This window comes from Sinohyriopsis cumingii, chromosome 12, assembly GCF_028554795.1.
Source record: "Sinohyriopsis cumingii isolate HCF-2022 chromosome 12, ASM2855479v2, whole genome shotgun sequence".
NCBI lineage: Eukaryota > Metazoa > Mollusca > Bivalvia > Unionida > Unionidae > Sinohyriopsis > Sinohyriopsis cumingii.
In genome coordinates this window covers 29091726-29115399 of record NC_142972.1, presented here as the reverse complement: position 1 = coordinate 29115399, position 23674 = coordinate 29091726, and the positions used below count along the sequence as shown (strand labels likewise).

Below are 23674 nucleotides of genomic sequence, written 5' to 3'. Positions count from 1 at the left end.
ATAACACAATTTTGTTGAAGGTAGCCTAGAATTTGTTTATAACAAATTTAAAATGGTAAAAGAAACAAATCGGCTTGAATAAATGTACTGATGAAATAGAGTGCAATTTATGAGTTATAATGGAAAATATACAATCTAATGAGTCAGAAGAAGATGATGAGAAGTTAGGAAACGAATCAAAAACCAAGGAAACAAAGCCTTACGAAGAAAAAAAATATGAAGCGTTAACAAAATTTTTTAAATACATATTAACATGATTTTTTACGATCTTTCTGAACATTACAGCTGCAGAAAGAAAACCTCAGGTATTTGAAATTAAACTAGAGGAACTCAGTAATCCAATCAAAGTTAAATGTTTCTACAGTAAATTACCGAATAAGCTGTACCATTGAAATCCTATAAAATGTTAGCCGTTGGAGTGCAGTAAATAAGGGGAATTAAAAGTACCTTCAGCACCGTTTACGACATTCCCATTTAGTATTTTAATCCATTTAATCATCCGTGGCTGATTGTCAGATCATATTTCACATACCCCGATTTGGACCATTTTTATGGCACCTCTAACGCACTGAATCGAACATTTATAAATCCCGATGGATATTGAATTTAACTCACACTATAAAAGGGGACTGAGCTAATTACTAAAAGTGTATTTGTATTTTGTTACGAGTAGGAAAAAAGAATGCTTGATATAGCTTATGAATAAGCCTCAGTCTGGCGGCCTCGACGTATCTCCAGGTTATATCAAACTCGTTCTTTCGCCAACGCGGAACAACGTTTTGAGCGAATATAATGTATTACCTGATACAGCCGCCATCGTGTCATACACTATCGTGCTATGATTGAAATGGAAATTAAAAGTATTTTTAAACTATCGGACAACCGTACAAATTAAATTTTGACGAGTCGATGAAGTTATTTGTGCCAATACGTTTCCTGCGCTGAGAAAGGACTATTTAATTAGTAGTGATTACTTATCAGCTAAGATGTTTACGATACGTAACTTCCATATTGCCGTTAATAATGGCGATGTCGTCATGCAGTTTGTTATGTCAACGGCTTTATCTGATGGGTTGGCCTCCAGAACAAGTGCCAGCTAGTTCATTCCTTGTAAAGCATTTGTACAGTTCACTACATAACTGTCCTGCTTTTGTCTGAGGTAAGACGATTGAATTAGTTCATGTTTCAAATTTTTTTTTTTATTTCGAACATAGTTAACATTATTTCTCTTAACAGATGTGAGGATATGAAATGTGTGCGAGGGAGGCTGTAAAAGATATATTTGTTTCTTCTCATAGCTATGGTTTTATGTCTTCAAGCTATGTAATGTTCCTGTAATTGCCACCCGACAAATAACGAGTAAATTCACAGTCACTTTACTAGGGTGAAGTAAGCAAGTAAAGGTGCTAAGTAAATTTCTGGCCACATTAATAGTTTGAGTTTGCATTTTAGTACCAACTAAATGACTCGAAGTAATTTTGTAGAATGGAAACAGATACAAAATTAATACTGAATATTTTTTTCTAGAACAAATATCATCATCAAAAGTAACAATCCCAAAAGGCAGGTTGACTGCGTTTCTTATTTCCATATAATTTTAGACAAATAAAGGTGTTGTATTTATAAAGGCCAATGATTATTTTGAACACCAGTATTTTGTTTAATTTACTAATATGATTTTAATAAATCCGAATCATCTTCTTGGAGAAAGCATCAGCTAAAGTGATTCTAATCAGTCCGAATCTTCTTCTTGGAGAAAGCATAGGTGGAAACATTTCAATTTGACTACTAATATTGCTGAATATTGAAATTCGTTGAGTGAATTTGAGGAATAAGTTTATACACATTTGTAACTTAAAGATATATGTATCATATAGAGCACCATTGAATGATTAAAATTTAAAAGTATTACCTCTTGTTAGAATGTTGTTGAGACTTTTACCTCAATGATCACAAACAAGGTCTTGTATTTTTGTTTTAAATTCTTATTGAATACTACATATTCGAAGCGAAGAATTATTCGTTTCATTGAAATTATAAAGTATTAAATATTCGTTTCGTTGAAATAAAAAGCTTAAATTGATGTACAGTGAGCAGACAGACCGGAAACGTAAATTCACCATATCTTTTTAGGTCTAGCCCGAAGGTAAAGTTCTTCCCATGGACGGTTTTAAGAGGGTCGTACATTAGCTTTCATAAACCCCTAAATTCCTTTATTCAGTGTTCGTAAAAGGATACCTTAATAAATTTGAAAAGAATGTGTGAAGAAAATGGGAGGATGTAATAAATATAAAACCACATATTGTTTTGTTCCCTGTTGGGGAAAGAACTCGTTTGATACGACGTTGGAATATACGTCCCTGCCTCACCGCTCAAATGTATCCCTATCTCGTATCAATCTGATACTTTCCTCCGACGTCAAAAACAAAATACTTATATTGTTTTGTCTACATCAGGTGCGAATTCTCAAGTTAAAAGCGTAGAACTTTGAACAAAATAGGTATCCACAGCAGCGTTCCCACCTTTAAACTATGAAACACTTTTTTATATGAGACCGAATCAGAGTTTACCATCTCTCACGTGTTCTTTATATGATTGTGAACAGATCTAAATATATTTTATCTGAAACTTTTATTTGAAATTTCTAAATGAAATCCCATCCATTAACTGACTCCATGTTTATGCATATAATGTATCTATCTGTCTTTACTATGCGAAACGTTACATTGTATCTAGATAGGAAATATATAGTATATTGACTTTATTTTAATTTTATTAATAAGCGGTATAAACAAACACTTAAAACATCTTTCCAAAATCGACTTGCGGCTATTTTAAAAAGTACAGAAGCAATTTTATTTCCTAAAAGAGTCAAGCTTCTCCAAATAGCTACTTCCAGAATTCAAAATAATTATTTTTCTGAATGCAATTTAATCATTCCACAGGATTTTATATTTGCTGCAGACATTAGCTCCATGGTTAAATATCATCAATATGTCGAAATAGTTACGTTCATAATGTGAAAAGATTTCACATGAAAGGAAAACATTCTGTGATCTTTCTTTTCAGAGGCATGTTCATTTATTTATAGAACCTTTCTAATTTCGATTTAATGAAATGTCAAATCACTGGTAATTAGCAAATAATGTAGTGTCAAATTCTCTCAAATTTGTCAAAACGTAACGATACACGGTGCAAATTTAGAGAAATCAGTATGGATTAATAAAATTTTGACAAAGATGGTATTTTGTTCAAAAATATGCAGAAATAAAAGGGACAAAATCATGAAACATATGGGCCAATGAAGATATAAAGCAACTCAAATTTAAACATGTTATATAGATCTACAGAGTGCGAAGAATATAATTATGCAGATACACGCATCTCTGAAAGCGAGACAAAGATGGTCATGAAAATAAGGTTGGTGCACGGAACCAAGTTTTATGGAAGACAGAGGTGTAATAAATGTTTCAAAAGGACAAGGCCACTACTAATATGCAGTCGTCCATAAAGAAGTCTATTTATGAACACGAAAAAAGATCGAGCAAGGATTTGTTCAAGGTATGTTTTACATAAATTGTCAATAAATTGCAAAGAGTGGAAAAAGGTTGGATCACATAAAGGATCAAAACGTTATTTTATTCATTTCTTATTTTATCGTACTTTATCGTAAATCCAGAGCAATTTAATACATGTGCGTTAATTTGGCGAAAATCTCTCAATGAAATTGTTGAATTTAAACGATACTTTATGGAGGTAGAAGGATGTGATCTACACGAAAATATTACTTTTTCAACCAGAATTAAGATGATGTTTCAATCTTATAATGCTTATGTGGGCATACTGGTTTTTCTGTTTGATTATCAGCATGAGTGGCAATAGTTAATAGGAAGAGCTACACATATGTTTTGTCCCGAAATTTCCTTTTTTACCTGTCACAATCACGTAGGTCGTCTAAATTGATTTTGTCACCTATGCAGTTGATCATGCGTTTTAGCAAAAAGGTATTATCCGATAGGGAATAAAGAAGTAGAGTAACATTTTTTATTGTTCGGTGTGTGTGCAGCTTTTTCGCAGACTAAGGTTGTTTCCCCAAGAGATCACTCAAACGGGGAGCTTAATCAAGGACAATTATCATCAAACCGTGCCTTATTCAAAGGAAATGAACGAATCAAGTGTATTGTCTCATGTTTTCACAAATATACGAAAGCTTTGATTTATCGAAAATAGTCATATATTTGGAGCTCAATAAACAATATTTTCAACATTATTTTTCCTTCAGGTACAATATATGCGTCTAAGTTTCATGTAGACAATCCATTTTTACATTGTTATTTATATCCATATCATGTGTTTATTTTTTATGAATATGGATTGTATGGGCCATTTGCAAATTAATATTATATACTAGCATCCTTTATAGGTGTAGGTTTGTATTATAAACTACAGTCATTCCTAAACCCAGTACGTAGTTCCAAGATAGTGAGCTGTACTTTTAATCCAAGTAAACATCACGTGAATTGACCTGAGGATATGAGTTCTTGAAAAACCATGTTGAACTGGTTTCCGATTAGTTGGTTGTTGGAAATTCGGTCATGGACGTGTCCTTGTTTACAAGTTGGATTGAATATGCGTCTCTCATTTTGCTTTCTTATTGCGTCTTAAGGTTTGATAAAAGGGATACTTTATTGGACATTAGTTATTTCTATCATTACGACCAATCTTATTGGAGTCATATAGTTGTTTGGATTTTGATTTATTTCAATTATTCATTGGAATTATAAACTGCACTTCAGATTTTAGTAGCTGTGTTGGAATTGCCGTGAATCTGTTTAAAGACATTTTGGATTATTATCATTGATACATCAAGACTACTGACACATCAGCACATTGTTGAACTCCTTTTGCGTTACCAAAGGAACTCATTTGGGTTACTCGATATTTTTGGACATGTGATGTAACATTTACGACTATTTAGGATTTTGTCTACCGTACCGTAATTTTGTTTTTAATATTTCACTTCATATTTTAGGGAAATAAATTAGTTGTTTAATTTTACAAAGCTTGCTGTTTGTCACTTGTTTGGTTACTTAATTTGAGAACACTGAGGCGTAACTAAATATAAACTACAACTTGGAAGATACAGATATGCATTTAAACATGTATATTCATGCGATTTCTTTCATGAACCAGTCATTTCACCATAATTTACAAACGTTATCTCTGATTTGCAATAGAAACAATGACAAAGAATAAATATGCTATGTGCTGGAACGGAATTCATTGTTTGAATTGTTTTAAAGCATAGTTAATTTCGTGTATAAATTAACCTTTCTAGTTATGCACAATGCAAAACAAAATTTGTGTCTTTTTCACACACACGCACGCACATCACACATCTGGTGACTTTTTTTAGAAATGCTCTGTGCTTAATATCAACACTTAGTCGTTATCTCCATCATAATGTTAGTCTCTCATAGTCATTCGAAACACCTGGTTATGAGCAATCCTGTTTTTGTCGCCTATTACCACTCGCGGTTAGTGTCAGAATCGCTCAGTATATCAAGTAGCGTTCTATTATCGTTTCCGATAGTAAGATGTAATCTAAATGAAGTACAAAATAATATATTAACGCAAAATCTAGGTGCATTGTTGAGTTGTTGAGAATGAGGAAGAAAAAAAAGGACTTTAACGGGCAGCCATATCAGTTTTGAACGTTGTCCTGTCGTTTGCACTGTAATACGGATCGTTGAACTACTTTATTTTATATTAAATCTGATACCTTTAAACATTTCACCCATGTATATAGTAATCGGCTATAATTCACATTAAACTGGAATCATTTGGTAAACGAATACATTCTAGTAAGTATAATAAGGCCATGTATAGAGCCATTGCATACGAACACATTCTACATCATCCGATTAAACACATTATACAGTATACGAATAACACATTCTACATTAAACGAATAACACATTCTACATTATACGAATAAAAGTGTCTACATTATACAAATAACACAATACAAAATAAACTTGTTTTGAAGCAGAATGTTGAAAACTAAAGATTATCTCGATTTAATGGGAGTTGATCTGGGCTTCATAATGTCAGTGTCTGCAGTTTATTAATGATTTTATTTTACATACAATAAATAAAAATAAATTAAATAAACAAACAAACAAACAAACAAATAAATAAATAAATAAATAAATAAATAAATAAGCAATCAATGCATACAGTGAATTCTATGTACGCAAATATATATGTCTTGAATAAGGCTCTGGTCTACAATTACTTATTTTAGAACTAATGCGTCAACGTAAGTGTATACCTTTTTAAGGAGGCCATGCATGTTGATGAAACATGTGATGATTTCAATTTATTCACAACTGCTTCACAATTTATGGGAGTCAAATATATTCCTTTTAGTGAAATAAGAAACCTGTAAACTTGTACTTTACTGTTAAAGTTATAGGGACCTTTGACAGAAGTTGATATCGTCAACTTTTAAAGTTATAATAATTGGCACGTTTTTAAAACACTAAACGTAAGTAAAAACAGAGATATTTGCACATTTTTAAATATTATAAACATATGCAATTTATCTTATTGCATGAACAAGGATTACACATTTCATGTTTGTTAAGTGCAGATGTAATATTTTAAAATCAAGACTGAAAAACAAACCCCATTCATTATGGTCATAATATTTTAATTCAGTTTCCTTTCATAGGGTGTAACAGACACTGTAACGTATATCTTGTATCATGCCTAGTTGTAACGATGTAGTCACGTCTTAAAAAGTAACAGTTCTAATATAAGACAAAGTAAAGCCTTCAGGAGAACTTCAGCCTTTGGAGTAGCCTTAGACGTACCAAGAATATATTTACAAAATGACAAATTATCTTTTTCAATATCATTGGCATCATAAAAAAGCCCCAGCCGTAGCCCCCGTGCTTAGAAATGGGAGCTATCTTCGAGTGAAAAGACAAGAGAATCCATTTACAGATAATTTTGAAAGACTTTCTTCAAAATATGCATATCTTTCAGCGCATTCAAAGACAGAGTATTCCTGGCACTTATGATAGGATTTATTTGAATAAAATATGCATCATAGATACTTGTAATATGATTCAGTCTTTACCCCTGTGAGGTAATAGTACTAAGTTTCGTGACTTCTGAGATAGTCACCTCTACGAAGTACAACCACTCTTGTTTTTGTTCCATATTTACTTTTAATTTCCACTGTTGGCAATATGTATGCAGTCTATTGAACATATTTTGGAACGGGGGCCGCTGTCAATAAAGACAATTGAATACAACTATTTAAAATAGTTCCAAGATATCTACCGAAACTTTCCTATTTCCTTCAGCTAAACAGTGATTTCAGATCGTTCAAAAGTATAGAAAAGAGTAAAGGCGATAAAACACAAACTTTCCATACGCCCACATGACAATTAAACACATTGGTAATATTATTGTTGTATTTAGATTTTACATTATTATAAATTGCCATTTTTCCACTAATTGTTTCATTAACTGTTGTTCCCTTAACCGTCTGTCTCCACCATATCAAAGACTTTTTTGATAGTCTATAAATACTACATAGAATCTACCCTGATATTTTATTCAATCTTTGCAAATTAATGTATTTAATATAGGTTATATAATCTAGGATAACAGCTCTAAATCCAGCTTGTTATTCTCCCAGTAATTCATTTTGAACCATCTATTCACTTAGCCTATTACTTAAAATCAATGTAAACACAGTGCTTAATACAGGTAGCAAATTATTGCCTCTGTAGTTGGAGGTTCATTTGTATCCCTTTCTTCAGAATTGGTATTATGATACCCGCAGACCAATATTCTGGATAATACGCAACACTGAATAGTTCATTAAATATTATTAATACATTTATGTTGCCGTACATGTAAATATATTGCTAGAAAAAGCATCTACTCCCCCAGATTTGTCATGTTTCAGTTTGCTCACTGTTAAGCATACCTCCTCTTCAGTGAATATCTATCGAGAGTCTCATTAATTAGTTGATTCCTTTGTATCAGGAAAATAGAACTGAAAAATTGAATAACTCTGTAAAATATTCATAAAAGCTTGAAGATGTAATACTGCATTCTACACCAGTACTCAAATGCTTTACAAGGCGCCAGACAAGTTTTGCATTTTTTAAGAGTGTAATGCAAATAAAATGCTATTTCTTTTAATTCTTATTGTTTTGGTTTTCTTCTTGTTAGAGATTTATACTTAGATCTATGGAATTTATAATGTTTAACTATTCAATAGTGCCTATTGATCTGAACTGTGATATCTTAAGGCTCTGCTTTTAGCCGTTATGCAATCTCTATCGACACAAGTATGACCTTTAGCAGTTTTCTTAGAAATGTCACAGCTAGGTTTTGTTTTCTATTTACTTTCTTCATTGGTTTCGCAATATAATGGCAAATGTCAGCAATTGTTTAGACGTATTCATTAAAGTTTGGTACTGTCGATATCATTTAAAATCGTATGCATGTGTGGAGATAATAGATCTTTGTAGTACTTGAAAAAAGATAGATCTTTTTTATTCCATGTGTATTTATCTACTTCATTACCCCCAGAGTCACCTAAAATTCTATTTTTAATTTGCCCACGTCGTCAAAGGAAAATTCAATAGGCATATATATAGACTCCAATCTATCACTTTATCCAGGGCGATATATTTTTTTAAACACATACATCAGCTAAAACATCATCTATCGCTGAGGCCAGATTGGCCTAGAAAAGAGAACTTTGAAACTTTGAAACTGATTGATGGATTTTAAAGTTTTAAAGTTTGTTAAAAGATACACGCGTTTATATAAATATTTTGGAAAAAATGCCACGTTCAAAATTTATAAGAAAGATGATTTATTTCAGTTTAATTTGGAAACATTGGGAACAATTATGCAAGGTTAAGTAAGTAATCTTTGTGTGTAATGGTTACACACACACACACACAAATACATATCTGTGTGTGTACGTGTATGTGTGCGTATGTGTGATATGTATATTAAAATGTTAGGTAAGAGTCCCATACATCGCGAGCCAGTTGGACTAATATCAAGGAGTTATAAATCCACGAGAATCTTATATTGATCAATGCAGCACTTTCGATGATACGGGTAATTATCTAGGAGCACGTGGTTTGAAGAAAGAGGAATACAGACCCGTTTCCATATTGATATTTATGTTTATTTGGAAGGGTTTAGATGAACATGGATTTTGTGCTGTTGTTGAATTTTACGTTTGATGTTTCACACTTGGCTGGGACAATACACTCACTGTGACACTAAGTTACCGTTAACCTCTAATACACTCATACATATAATTTCATTTTTAATTTTTGGAATTTCAAGTGAAACCCATTCACCTCTTCATGATTACATTTGTTTGCAAATGTTGACTTCCCTATCGTTTACGTGCTATTGCTTTTTTCGCAACCTTACATTGATTCAATATAAGCACAATGTTGTGATACGCCGTGAAACGGTAATACACCCGTACATGCCGTAGCATTCTTAGTGTTGGAAACACGTTACAAACTCATTTCCCTCTTTATGTTTACATTTAGTGAGACGGACTTGCTTTTCTTGGGGTATTGGGCAATTCCCAGTCTCTATATATTTACAGTTTTAGTTTTCGTTGGCATCATACATCCACTACGACTTAACACACACACAAGCACACACACACACACACACACACACATTCTTAATTTAGGAAGCACGTTAGAAAACCAATTCGCTATTCATGTTTAGTTGGAGTGGTTTATCTTGTTAGGGTCTGTGTGCAATTTTTTGTGATTCAGTGATATTACTTTGACCATAGAGCATTATTGTGCAAAGGTATCATTAAACGCTAATATTACTTGCATATAATTTCATCCTTTTTTATTAGCGTCTCATTTTGACTTTTCGCATTATAACTATACAATGTATGTTATCCACACAATATATAGCTTAGGTGGTCATGCAACCATTTAAGTGCCAGAGAGAGAGAGAGAGAGAGAGAGAGAGAGAGAGAGAACATATGAAAGAGAACGTATGGGAATATGTAAAACAAAACTGCAAACAGGCGAAAATTTTAAAATATTCCATTATACTGTAACGACTTTAGAAATTTGTAATCTACAACATGGATTGCATTATTCACTGGTTCAAAGGTTATATAACTTAAAACCTACATATCATCTCCCACCCCAACATTCTCTTGATCTTGTTGCGTGCCGAACTACATTAAGTGCGAAGTACAAATAGACAGGGGTATATAACAGTTTGCAATTATGCAATGTAATTAATACAAAATCTTTTCCATAAGATGGACACGTGTTGTCGTTACATTTATTATGTTCCGTGATTAAACATAATGTCTTTTGCCTGTATAGCTGTGAATGCAAAGACATTTTGATACGATTGACGTATTTTACCACGTTATAGCTATATTGTTCATATATTATACAGCATGGTTGAAATGAATATCTTTTGTATGCATAGTGATAGCAAACAAAGTAGCAAGAATGCACAATATGAGTAAGGAATCGATAACATTGTAAATGAAGTTTAACCCATGCAAAATGCTATACAATGCAAGGACCGACAAATCTTCAACCTGATAGCACGTGTCAATAATTTTTCCTTCAAACCTGTTGTATCACATTGTTGCTTAGTGAATTAGAAGATCAAACAATTTATCATGTGATTTGTGTCTAGTGATCAGAACACAACAATATAGCTCAAGATATGGGTATACTCCATTTCAACGAGATACACCAGTTAGAACACCATAAGATAATACAAGACAAATCAAAAGCTTTAACGAGCGTATGTAATTTACATTACGTTTGACTCAATAAAAAATGACATCAATGTTTCACATTATTAATGTCGAAAATTGTTGCAAATTCTGTTCGCCTACTTCCCACAAAGTACAATTTTCTATTTTATGTAAATGTAAATATATTGTATGCGCAGCTGAAACTACTCTTAACACTTGAACTATTTAATAATACCCTAACTAAATTATTGACAATTATATATTGCTTAATTTTAAACTAGCGTATGTAATTTCAAATATGCAAACAGATATTTTATATCAAATAATGTAGTCACGTATTATTTTTTGGGGTGGGTGGGTGGTGGTATTGCTGACGCTTATCGTGGGAATACCGAAACTAGCTACAAGGAGTTTTATGGGCATTTCACAGTATCTGCTGCCGGGAAATTAGAATTAGATGAAGTTGATAAAAATATTAAGGACGAAATGTTTGATGATAAGAGCTCAGTTGAAACTGATGTGCAAAATGATACGATTCACGACAGAGAAGGAACGACAAAAATACTTTGCCGCTAAGACCTTATGTACAAAATAACCAATCTCTGAATTGAAGGGTTGGTTAGAAATTACCCCCGATTCATATTTAATTAGACCTTTATATCGGGGCCTACCTGATCACTTTGATGAAACAATATGGTCCGTATTATGAATCAGATCTTAAGTGTTTACACAGAACTCTTAAATATATTCCGGGTACACTCAGTATTGTCACACCATTTGATCTTCAGATGAGTTTGCTACCAGTGCTGAATTCCTGATGCAAAGACCTTAAGCAAAATGGTTAGGAAATTTTTGACCAGAAACACGTGCACAAACGACTGAACCGTGCACTGGTTTATATTTTCGGTACTGACACAGAGAAGTTTCATTCTATAATATAAATCATCTAAACTACCAACCACAAACCTTTTCAGCCTCAGACTTTCAAAAATGGCCTCTGAGTTTTTATTTCCCTCCCAAATATAAATAGGACGTGCCTGAGATTTTCTTTTATGACCTCATACACCTAGGAAACTATGAAACTTAAACATAAACGATAAAAGCAAGAACCCTAAAAAGTTAAAACAATGCAATTAACTAAGATCTTCAAAGCCATTACCAGCAATTGCATAAACAACACAATGGTCACCAAGGAAAACATTCGTAATATAAAGTGATACTGAAGACGGTTTAACCAAATCCGATAACACAATTTTATTGAAGGTAGCGTAGAATTTGTTTTTAACAAATTTAATATGGTAAAAGAGAAAAATCGGTTTGAATAAAAGTACTGATGAAATAGAAGGAATTTATGAGTTATAATGGAATATATACAGTCTAATGAGTCAGAAGAGGATGACGAGAATTTCGGAAACGAATCAATAAATAAGGAAATAAAGCCTTACGAAGAAAACATATGAAGCGTTAAATGTTTTTTTATATAAAAAAAAATACATATTAGCATGTTTTTACGATCTTTCTGAACATTACAGCTGCGGAAAGCAAACCTGATGTATTTGAAATTAAACTAGAGGAACTAAAAATCCAATCAAAATTAAATGTTTCAACAGTAAATTACCGAATAAACTGTATCCTTGAAAACCTATGAAATGTTAGCCGTTGGAGTGCAGTAAATGAGGGAAATTACAAGTACCGTCATCATCGTTTACGACATTACTATTTAACCTTTTAATCCACTTAGTCTTCCGTGGTTGATTGTTAGATCATATTTCACATACCCCGATTTGGACCATTTTTGTGGTACCTCTGACGCACTGAATCGAAAATTTATAAATCCCGATGGATATTGAATTTAACTCACACTATAAAAGGGGACTGTACTAATTACTAAAACCGTATTTGTATTTTTCTACGAATATGAAAAAAGATCGCTTGATACAGCTTATGAATAAGCCTCAGTATGGCGGCCTCGACGCATCTCCAGGTGATATCAAACGCGGAACAACGTTTTGAATGAATATCATGTATTACTCGATCCAGCCGCCATCGTATCATAAGCTATCTTCCTATGATCGAAATTGAAATTAAAAGAATTTTTAAAATATTGGACAACCGTACAAATTGAGTTTTGACGAGCTGATGAAGTTATTTGTGCAAATACGTTTCCTGCGCTGAGGAAGGACTATTTAATTAGTAGTGATTACTTACCAGGTAAGATGTTTAGGATACGAAACTTCCATATTGCCGTTAATAATGGCGATGTCGTCATGCAGTTTGTTATGTCAACGGCTTTATCTTACGGGTTGACCTCCGGAACAAGTGCCAGCTAGTTCATTCCTTGTAAAGCATTTGTACAGCTCATTACATAACTGTTCTGCTTTTGTTTGAGGTAAGACCATTTAATTAGTTTATATTTCAAAATAATTTTATTTCGAACATAGTTAACATTATTTCTCTTAACAGATGTGAGGATATGAAATGGGTGCGGGGGAGGCTGCAAAAAAGATACGAATATTGTTTTCTTCTTCATTGCTTTGGTTTTAAGTCTTCAAGATATGTTATGTTCCTGTAATTGCCACCCGACGAATAACGAGTAAATTCACAGTCACGTTACTAGGGTGAACATAGCAAGTAGGGGTGCTAAGTAAATTTCTGGCCACATTAATAGTTTGAGCTTGCATTTTGGTACCAACTAAATGACTCGAAGTTGTTTTGTAGAATGGAAACAGATACAAAATTAACACTGAATATGTTTTCTAGAACAAATATCATCATCAAAAGTAACAATCCCAAAAGGCAGGTTTACTGCGTTTTTTATTTCCATATTATTTTGGACAAATACAGATATTGTATTCATAACGTATAAGGATTATTTTGAACACAAGTATTTTGTTTAATTTGCTAATATGATTATAATCAGTCCGAATTTTCTTTTTGGAGAAAGCATACGTTAATGTGATTCTAATCAATCCGAGTCTCTTTTAGAGAAGGCATAGGTGGAGACATTTCAATTTGCCTACTAATATTGGTGACAATTGAAATTCGTTGAGTGAATTTGAGGAATAAATTTATACACATTTGTAACTTAATGATAGACGTATCATATAGAGCACAATTGAATGATTACAATTTAAAAGCATTACATCTTGTTACAATGTTGTTGAGACTATTACCTCAATGATCACAAACAAATTCTTGTATTTTTGTTTTAAATTCTTGCAACGTTTAAGTTGAAACAAAAACATGAATACAAAACAATATAAAGAATTTTCTTATTTAAAAGTCTCTTATTGAATACTACCAATTCGAAGGAGATTAAATATTCGTTTCGTTAAACTAAATAACGCTTAAATTGTTACCTTAAAGTTCAGCAAATCAATTTCTTGTAAGTTAAATATAAATGGTACTTAGTATGTGAACGTACTGTAGATTAATGGGCTTTCTGTGTAATCTAATATATTTATTTACTGTATTATATCAAATTGAACATTAAATTGGCTTGGAAATATATTGAATGTATCCAGTAAATAGAGTGTAGAAAAAACGGTTAGCTTACATATACAAAACCTATGTTTCTTTGAAAAATAGAGAAAAATCACATCGTCTGTGACTGCAAATTAAAACACAAAATATATCGGATACAATTTTGTTTTAAAACCAAAACCTAGGATGCAAATCACCACTAGACTTCACTCTATCTATTTAGGTCTAGTTCGAAGGTAAATTACTTCTCATGGAAGGTTTTAAGAGGTTTGTGCATTATATTTCATAAACCCCTAAATTCCTTAATTCAGTGCTTGTAAAAGGATACGTTAATAAAGTTGAAAAGAATGTGTGAAGAAAATGGGAGGATGTAATAAATATAAAACCACATAAGTGTTTTGTTCCCTGTCGGGGAAAGAACTCGTTTATACGACGTTGGAATATACGTCCCTGCCTCACCTCTCAGATGTATCCCTATCCCGTATCAATCTGATACTTTCCGCCGACGTCAGAAACAAATTACTTATATTGTTTTGTCTACATCTCGTGCGAATTCTCAAGTTCGAAGCGGAGAACCTTTAACAAAATAGGCATGCACGGCAGCTTTCACTGTGATCCCATCTTTAAACTGTGAAACGCTTTTTATATGAGACCGAATCAGAGTTTACCATCTCTCATGTGTTTTTTATATGATTGTGAATAGATCTAAATATATTTTATCTGACACTTTTATTTGAAATTTTTTAATGAAATGCCATCCATTTATTGACTCCAAGTTTATGCATATTACGTTTATATCTATCTTTACTATGCGAAACTTTACACTGTATCTATATAGGAAAAATATAGTGTATTGTCTTTATTTTAATTTTATTAATAAGCGTATAAACAAACACGTAAAACATCTTTCCAAAATAGATCTGCGGCTATTTTAAAAAGGACAGAAGCAATCTTATTTCTAAACTTATAATATTTTTAGTAAAAGAGTCAAGGTTCTCCAAATAGATACTACCAGAATTCAAAATGATTATGTTTCTGAATGCAATTTAATCATTTCACAAGATTGTATATTTTCTGCAGATATTAGCTCCATGGTTGAATATTATCAATATGTCGGAATAATTACGTTCATAATGTGGAAAGATTTTACATGAAAGGAAACATTCTGTGATCTTTCTTTTTAAAGCAGTGTTCATTCATGTATAGAACTTTTCTAATTTCGATTTAATGAAATGTCAGATCACTGGTAATTAGCAAATAATGTAGTGTCACATTCTCACAAATTTGTCAAAACGTAATGATACAAGGTACATATTTAGAGAAATCAGTATGGATTAATAAAATAAAGACAAAGATGGTATTTTGTTCAAAAATATGCAGAAATAAAAGGGACAAAATCTCGAAACACATGGGCTAATGAAGATATAAAGCAACTCAAATTTAAACTTGTGATATAGATCTACAGAGTGCGAAGAATAGAATTATGCAGATACACGCATCTCTGAAAGCAAGACAACGATGGTCATGAAAATACGTTTGTTGCATGGAACCAAATTTTATGGAAGACAGAGGTGTAGTAAATGTTTCAAAAGGACAAGGCCACTACTAATATGCATTCGTCCATAAAGAGGTCTATTAATGAACACGAAAAAAGATCGAGCAAATAATTTGTCAAGGTATGTTTTACATAAACGATCTATGAATTACAAAAGTGGGAAAATCTAGGATCTCAGTTTTCAGTCCAAGGATCGAAAAGTTATTTCATTCCTTTCTTATTTGATCTTACTTTCTCGTAATCCAGAGCAATTTAATACATGGGCATTAATTTTGTAAAAGTCTCTCAATACAATTATGGAATTTTAACGATACATTATGGAGGTACAAGGATATGATCTACATGAAAATTCTACTTTTCAACCAGAATTAAGGAGCTGTTTCAGTCTTATAATGCTTATGTGGGCATACTGGTTTTCGTGTTTGATTATCTGAGTGGCAAGAGTGAGTAGGAAGAGCAACATAGGTCTTGTTCCAAACTTTCCTTTTTAACCTGCCATAATCACTTAGGTCGTCTAAAGTGATTTTGTAACCTATGCAGTTCATTATATGTTTAACTAAAAGGTATTATTCGATAGGGAATAAAGAAATAGAGTAACATTTTTTATTGTTCGGTGTGTGTGCAGCCTTTTCGCAGACTAAGGAGTGACTCGCTAAGTGATCACTCAAACGGGGAGCTTAATAAAGAACAATTATCGTCGAACCGTGCTTTATTCAAAGGAAATGAACAAATCAAGTTTATTCTCTCGTGTTTCATCACCCGTTTTCACAAATATACGAAAGTTTTGATTTATCGAAAATAGTCATATATTTGGAACTCTATAAACACTATTTTCAACATTATGTTTCCTCCAGGTACAATATATTCGTTCAAATTTGATGCAGACAATGCATATTTACATTTTTATTTATATCCATATCATGTGTGCTAATTTGTATGAATACGGATTGTATGGGTCATTTAAAAATTAATATATATTAGCATCCTTTATAGGTGTAGGTTTGTACTCTAAACTACAGTCATTCCTAAACACAGTACGTAGTTCCAAGATAGTGTGCTATAATTTTAATCCAAGTAAACATCTCGTGATTTGACTTGAGGATATAAGTTCTTGAAACACTATGCTGACCTGGTTTCAGATTAGTTGGTTGTTGGAAATTCGGTCAGGGACGTGTCCATGTTTACAAGTTGGATTGAATATGCGTCTCTCATTTTGCTTTCTTATTGCGTCTTAAGTTTTGATAATAGAGATAATTTACTGGTAATTAGTTATTTCTATCATTACGACCAATCTTATTGGAGTCACATAGTTATTTGTATTTATTGATTTATTTCAATTATTCTTTGGAATTACACCGTGCATTTCGGATATTAGTATCTGTGTTGGAATTACTGTGAATCAATTTAAAGACATTTTGGATTATTATCATTGATACATCATGACTGCTGACACATCAGCACATTGTTTAACCTCGTTTGCGTTACTAAAGGAACTCACTGAATTACTCGATATTTTTGGACATGTGATGTAACATTTACGACTATTTAGGATTTTGTCTACCGTACTGTAAGTTTGTTTTTAATTTTTCACTTTATATTATAGGGAATCAAATTATTTGTTCAATTTTTCAAAACTTGTTGGTTCTCACTATTTTTGGTTACTTAATTTGAGAACACTGAGTCGTAACAAAATATAAACTACAACTTGGAAGATACAAATTTGCATTTAGAAATGCATATTCATGTGATTTCTTTCATAAACCAGTCTGGTCGAATTAATGTTCAAGAGTTATCTCTGATTTGCAATAGAAACAATGACAAACGGATAAATATGCTATGTGCTGGAACGGAATTCATTGTTTGAATTGTTTTAAAGCATATTTCATTTCGTGTATAAGTTTACCGTTCTAGTTATGCACAATGCAAAACAACATTTGTGTCGTTTTCACACACACGCACTCACACCACACATCTAGTGATTTTTAGATATACTCTGTGCTTGATATCAGCACTTAGTCGTTATCTCCATCATAATGTTACTCTCTCATATTCATGTGAAACACATGGTTATGAGCAATCCTGTTTTTGTCGCCTATTACCACTCGCGGTTAGCGTCAGAATCGCTCAATATATCAAGTAGCGTTCTATTATCGTTCCCGATAGCAAGATGTAATCTAACTGAAGTGCAAAAGAATATCTTAACGCAAAATCTAGATGCATTGTTGAGTTATTGTAAATGAGGAAAGAAAAAAAAAACACTCTGAAGGACTTTAACGGGAAGCGATATCAGTTTTGTTTGTTGTTGTCGTTTGACAGTAATACGGATCGTAGTTGAACTATTTTATTTTATATTAAGACTGATACCTTCAAACATTTCACCCATGTATATATTAATCGGCTATAATTCACATTTAACTGGAATCATTTGGTAAACGAATATATTCTAGTAAATATATTAAGGCCATGTATAGAGCTTTTGCATACGAACACATTCTACATTATACGAATAACACATTCAACATTATAAGAATAACACAATACAAAATAAACTTGTTTCGAAGTAGACTTTTGAAAATTAAAGATTATCTCTATTAAGTGTTAGTTGATCTGGGCTTCATAATGTCAGAGTCTACAGTTTATTAATGATTTTGTTTTACATACAAAAAATATTAAATAAACAAATAAACAAATAAATAAATAAATAAATAAATAAATAAGCAATCCATGCATACAGTGAATTCTATCTAAGCAAATATACATGTTTTTGAATAAGGCTCTGGTCTACAATTACTTAATTTAGAACTAATGCGTCTACATACAGTGCATACCTTTGTAAGGAGGACATACATGCTGATGAAACATGTGATGATTTCAATTTATTCACAACTGCTTCACAATTTATGGGAGTCAAATATATTCCTTTTAGTGAAATAAAAGTCCTGGAAACTTGTACTTTGCTGTTAAAGTTATAGGGACCTTTCACAGAAGTTGATATCGTCAACTTTCAAACGTGTACTAATTGGCACGATTTCAAAATGCTAAACATAATTTGTGTATAAACAAAGCTGTTTTCACATTTCTTAAATATTATAAACATATGCAATTTACTTTATTGCATGAACAAGGATTAAGCATTTCATGTTTGTTAATTGCAGAAGTAATATTTTAAAATCAAGACTGAAAAACAAACCCCATTTATTATGGTCATAATATTTTAATTCAGTTTCCTTTTATAGAGTTCAACAGACACTGTAACGTATATCCTGTATCATACCTAGTTGTAACGATGTAGTCACGTCTTAAAAAGTAACAGTTCTAATATAAGACAAAGTAAAGCCTTCAGGAGAACTTCAGCCCAAAATATCTGTTTGCGTTTTATACAACATGCCCACGAAGTAAGTTTCCGATACAAACATCGCACAGCTTGCAGCTGACTCAAAACAATGTTCAGCTTAAGTCCTTTAAAGGTGAAACATTTATTCCCAAGGGTTAGATAACATGGATGGAGTATCAGGAAGGCACCAAGGCTAATTCGTCTCTGTCTTGTACAAAAGAACATGTACGTTAAAGCGTCAAACTTCAAATGGATGAAATTAAAATATTTAACATAAAAGAAACGCCAATCCTTTTCCTATTCCATAAACATATGAGACAGGTGGTAAACCTTTCGTCTGCCATTTCTTTGAGCAAGAGAAAAAGAAGATTCTGAACTGTAATGATATTTGATTTCCTATGATGCAGATAGGACAAGAACACATTCCCATATAATCAGATCAGAATTAAAAACCTTTCCATTTTTATCATTATAATGGTTTCAGGTTTCGTATCTGGTAATACATGGTTGGCAAATAATGGGTATTAGAGTTTCTTTAAAAATAAATGCTAAGCGTATATCTCTGCTAGCTCAATCTGATTAAACCACTGATAGGGCCACACAATATGGGCATATTAAAACCATGTTGTACATGCAATATCTTTTCTTTCATGTGAAACAATATCTATAACGGATGCATATACGTAAAGAGGTATTACATTCAATAACTAATTCTATTATACTTCACAAAGTATTGCTATTGTCTAAGACCATTACTATTTAGTAGGAAATACAATGGAGTAGAGTGGAAAACTTTGATATAAATCCCAGATAACATTTGCAGAAGACAGAATGATGAGCAATCAAGTAAGCAACCAACTAACCACCAATGTCGTCCACACGACAGTTGTTATCAACCAGCCAGCTCCCCAGGGTATAAAATTACTGGTTGGAAGCAGGAACGGATCCAGGGACTGGACGACTGGACTATTTGGATGCTTTGAGGATTGCGGCTCGTGTAAGTTCTTTATAGAATACCGAATATAATGGTATAAAAACTATTATCTGGTACTAGGAAAGTAATACGATCATTAGGTTACAATAGATCCAACACTTCCGGTTACCTGGATTTTTCTGCTTCACTTAGAGGAAGTTTTTTAGAACTTCAGTCAGTACGCTACATTCCAGTGCATATTAAAATATTTCTAGTTAAGCTATTGAAGGTGTAATTAGACAAGACTTCTAAGACAGTTTTTTCAAATGCACACTCATCCACATATTGTGAGTATTGTTGACAGACAGACAGACAGACAAACTCATTATCTTCTTCGTACCATTATATCTTTGTGTTATTAGTTAAACGGCGAGAAAGTGACTATAAGTTGAATAATGAAATATGAAAAGTTTAATAAGTTACGTATATATATATATATATATATATATATATATATATATATATATATATATATATATATATATCGGTAACTAATTGTACTTTCCATATTGCATTATTCAGCTTATATCCACTCTCTCATCGTTTTTATTAATAACACTAAGATATCATGGTACGAAGAAGATAAGAAGATAATGTATAAAAAGATTCATTTATGCTCTGGTATATAAGAATGTTGTTTTTATGTCTCTATCACTCTCATTGCATGTCAATCATGACTATCATACTGTGTAATTTTAAGCCAGTTTTGCTATCGCATCAAAAAAAAATGTATAACGCTAAATTGCAAATGCGTATTATGTGTTATAATTTCAGTGATCAAGACGTGTTTTTGCCTGCACTGTACGGTATGTGAGTTGTCCACTCGTCTGGGAGACTGTATACTAATGCCCCACTGTGTCCCAGGCGCAATTGTTGTAATGAGAACTCGGACTCGGACTCTAGGGGACATTCGTGTGAGTTTCTAATGAATTAAGTCTGTATTAGGTGAACATAGAACAGTTTGACATTCCATATGTACGACACAACAATTAATATCATACAACTAGAATCAAAATAAAAGATGCTAAGGAGATTTTCTAATTAATTGCCATGCATTTGAAATCGTTCTGTGTACATTGACGTTGTTCCGTTCTGCTCCATTTTACAGGTGCCCTAATCAGACCATGAGATATTAAAACGGTGATAAGATTATTGCAACAACAGGGCATGCGTGTTCCTTTCCAGTTTCTTTAGTCAGAGGGTCATTCGTGTCTCTCTCTACCGATGTGTGTACCTGTCAAAATGTCTAAGTGAGAATTTGTCAGTTTGAAAACGCGAATCAATACTGTTAGTTCCGTATTTGGTGTGGCAAGAAAAATGGTACATCACACAACACAGGACTACAAATTCACACTCTAGTCTGTTACCCGTTCAATGGTAAAATCCTTGGATATAGCTCTATTTTACGACACTACCTTAGAACAAAACAATGCGTCACTCTTTGCAAGTGACTTCATTGACTAACCGATATTTTCTGCCGCGTTAGCTTTGAATTGACTTCAATGGCTATTCACACAGTGACAAGATCAGACGTGTTATTTTGTGCCCAACCATTTGTCGCATTACCAAAAATGAAACAGAACGCACGAACAATCGTACAATTTGTGATCAATGGATAGCATGTCAGTCTTATTGCAAAATACATCGCGGATTGTTTGGATGTAATATTTTGTAAGTACGTTTATTTCTCCAGTTCACTCTTTTTCAAGAGAATGGTGGACTTTTTTATCGGTGTGATTTTAAAAAAATGGGATGTGTGTATTTAAATTCGCAGGGAATGTAGCGATAACTGATCTCTCTCTCTCTCGAAATGTCTATTATCTCTGTTGCATAAACACACACACACACACACACACGCTCACTTTGGTTTCTTATAAAATGATCAAGAGTGAAATTATAATTGCCTCTGTTCCCGACTTAACATACCTCAAAAAATGGCCGTAGTCCCAAGAAATGTTACTTTAGTTTTGCAATTGTTTCAAACATTTGTAATTTTAAAATATTGCAGAATGATTCTTCTTTAGCGGGTAAATATAAATCTTGACTTGTTTTTGTTCATAAAAGATATTTTACCTTTGTGCATGTGTAATCTTTTTTTGTGTTGCAACGTGTCACGAGACAAATTTCTCCATAAACTCATATGGTGACCTCATGTTAATATCTCTTTGTCTTATAATGCCGCATAAAATATAATATAAATGACGTCCCACTTTTCTATATTTTATCTTCCTCCTCTCTATCACTCCGGGTCATGTTTTCGCTCGAATTTAAATCGAAGGGTCGTTTTCCTTCACGTACGCGCTTTAGAAATGTAATGGGGAAAAGTATTGATCTCTTACACTGTGAAATAAACACTCACACACACCGTTGATTGATGGAGTAAAGGGGTTTTGGATTGTATGTATGTGTGTGTATGGATTGTTGGATGGTATAGATGGTGTGATGGACAGTATTTCATCCCCTTTTCTTAACACAAGACGTTTTGGATAGTGTGTGTATGTGCTGTTGGATGGTATAGGTGGTGTCATGAATAAAAAAACTTGTGTTGGATTGCATTTAATTTGTTCGTCCCTTCCCCGTTTGGTTTGATAAACAGTATGTGGAGACTATCCAAGGCATCTTAGAATGTGTATGTGTCTATGTTTTCAAATCAAGCTTAAAATCCTTTACCATTAACCTTTCCGTTTTTCCTATAAACCTTTATGACCCCCCAAAAAACCTTTTCCTTATCTATCCTTTTTGCCCCATCATCCCTTTTGCCCTATGGACCCTTTTGCTCCATCAACCCATTTCCATGCTAAGTTTATGGACAAATTTAACATAGGACTTTCAGTATTTTCACATTAGCCTCTATATTGACAGATAGTGACTCCATATTAATATTTGCTTGTTTATAGACAGCTACTGATTTACAATTTCTAAATATGCTAAAAATGTGATTAGTCTGCGTTGCAGCTGTCATTCAGGAGACAATATGTGTAATTTAGTGACAAACATGTCATTAGTTCATATTTCATAAATTTATAACATTTTCTTACAGGGCTCTATCTGCAATGATTATCTTAGTGTGTCTTGCTGCTTGGCATGTGCAGTTTGCCAAATGGACCGAGAGTTGACAGCAATGGGACTCTAGCATACCAGTGAATCTGTTTGTAAGCCACTCTGACGTGCAGTGTGTACGTCTTGCAATGTTCCTAAATGTGGTTCCAGTGAACAAAGATATCTAGTATTATAAAATAAAGTTCATTCTATTGTTTTGAACTGTAAAATGACATACTTTCTCGATTGTCTCACTTACTATTACATGTTTTTCCGCCTTGCTAAAAAGAAATATACAATAAAACAGCAGTGTTAACTCAGCCGCTTAATTGTTTGACCGGGAAATTAGTTTTCCATAATTGGGAAACCTATTGTCATTCATTATATAGCGTAATGAGATAAAGATGTAAATTTGTGCAACGAAACGTTTTTATATATTGCCATAATAAAATTAGTATGCATTCGATTGATACTAAA

The 23674-nt window shown here is 32.7% G+C and overlaps 1 protein-coding gene across 3 annotated transcripts; it reads left to right on the top strand.

Annotated features, from left to right (window-relative positions):
* Nucleotides 1-1028: 1028 nt before the first annotated feature.
* Nucleotides 1029-23674, top strand: LOC149786162 (placenta-specific gene 8 protein-like). Of its 3 annotated transcripts, none has more exons than XM_089976514.1 (4): nucleotides 1029-1159; nucleotides 20009-20182; nucleotides 20933-21072; nucleotides 23199-23674. In XM_089976514.1, exons 2-4 carry the CDS (start codon nucleotides 20017-20019, stop codon nucleotides 23289-23291), a joined length of 399 nt encoding a protein of 132 aa, XP_089832640.1. In that variant the 5' UTR covers nucleotides 1029-1159; nucleotides 20009-20016; the 3' UTR covers nucleotides 23292-23674. The 3 variants fall into 3 exon arrangements, with proteins under 3 accessions (XP_089832640.1, XP_089832642.1, XP_089832641.1); XM_089976516.1 differs by lacking the exon at nucleotides 1029-1159 and adding an exon at nucleotides 12814-13024; XM_089976515.1 differs by lacking the exon at nucleotides 1029-1159 and adding an exon at nucleotides 13090-13202.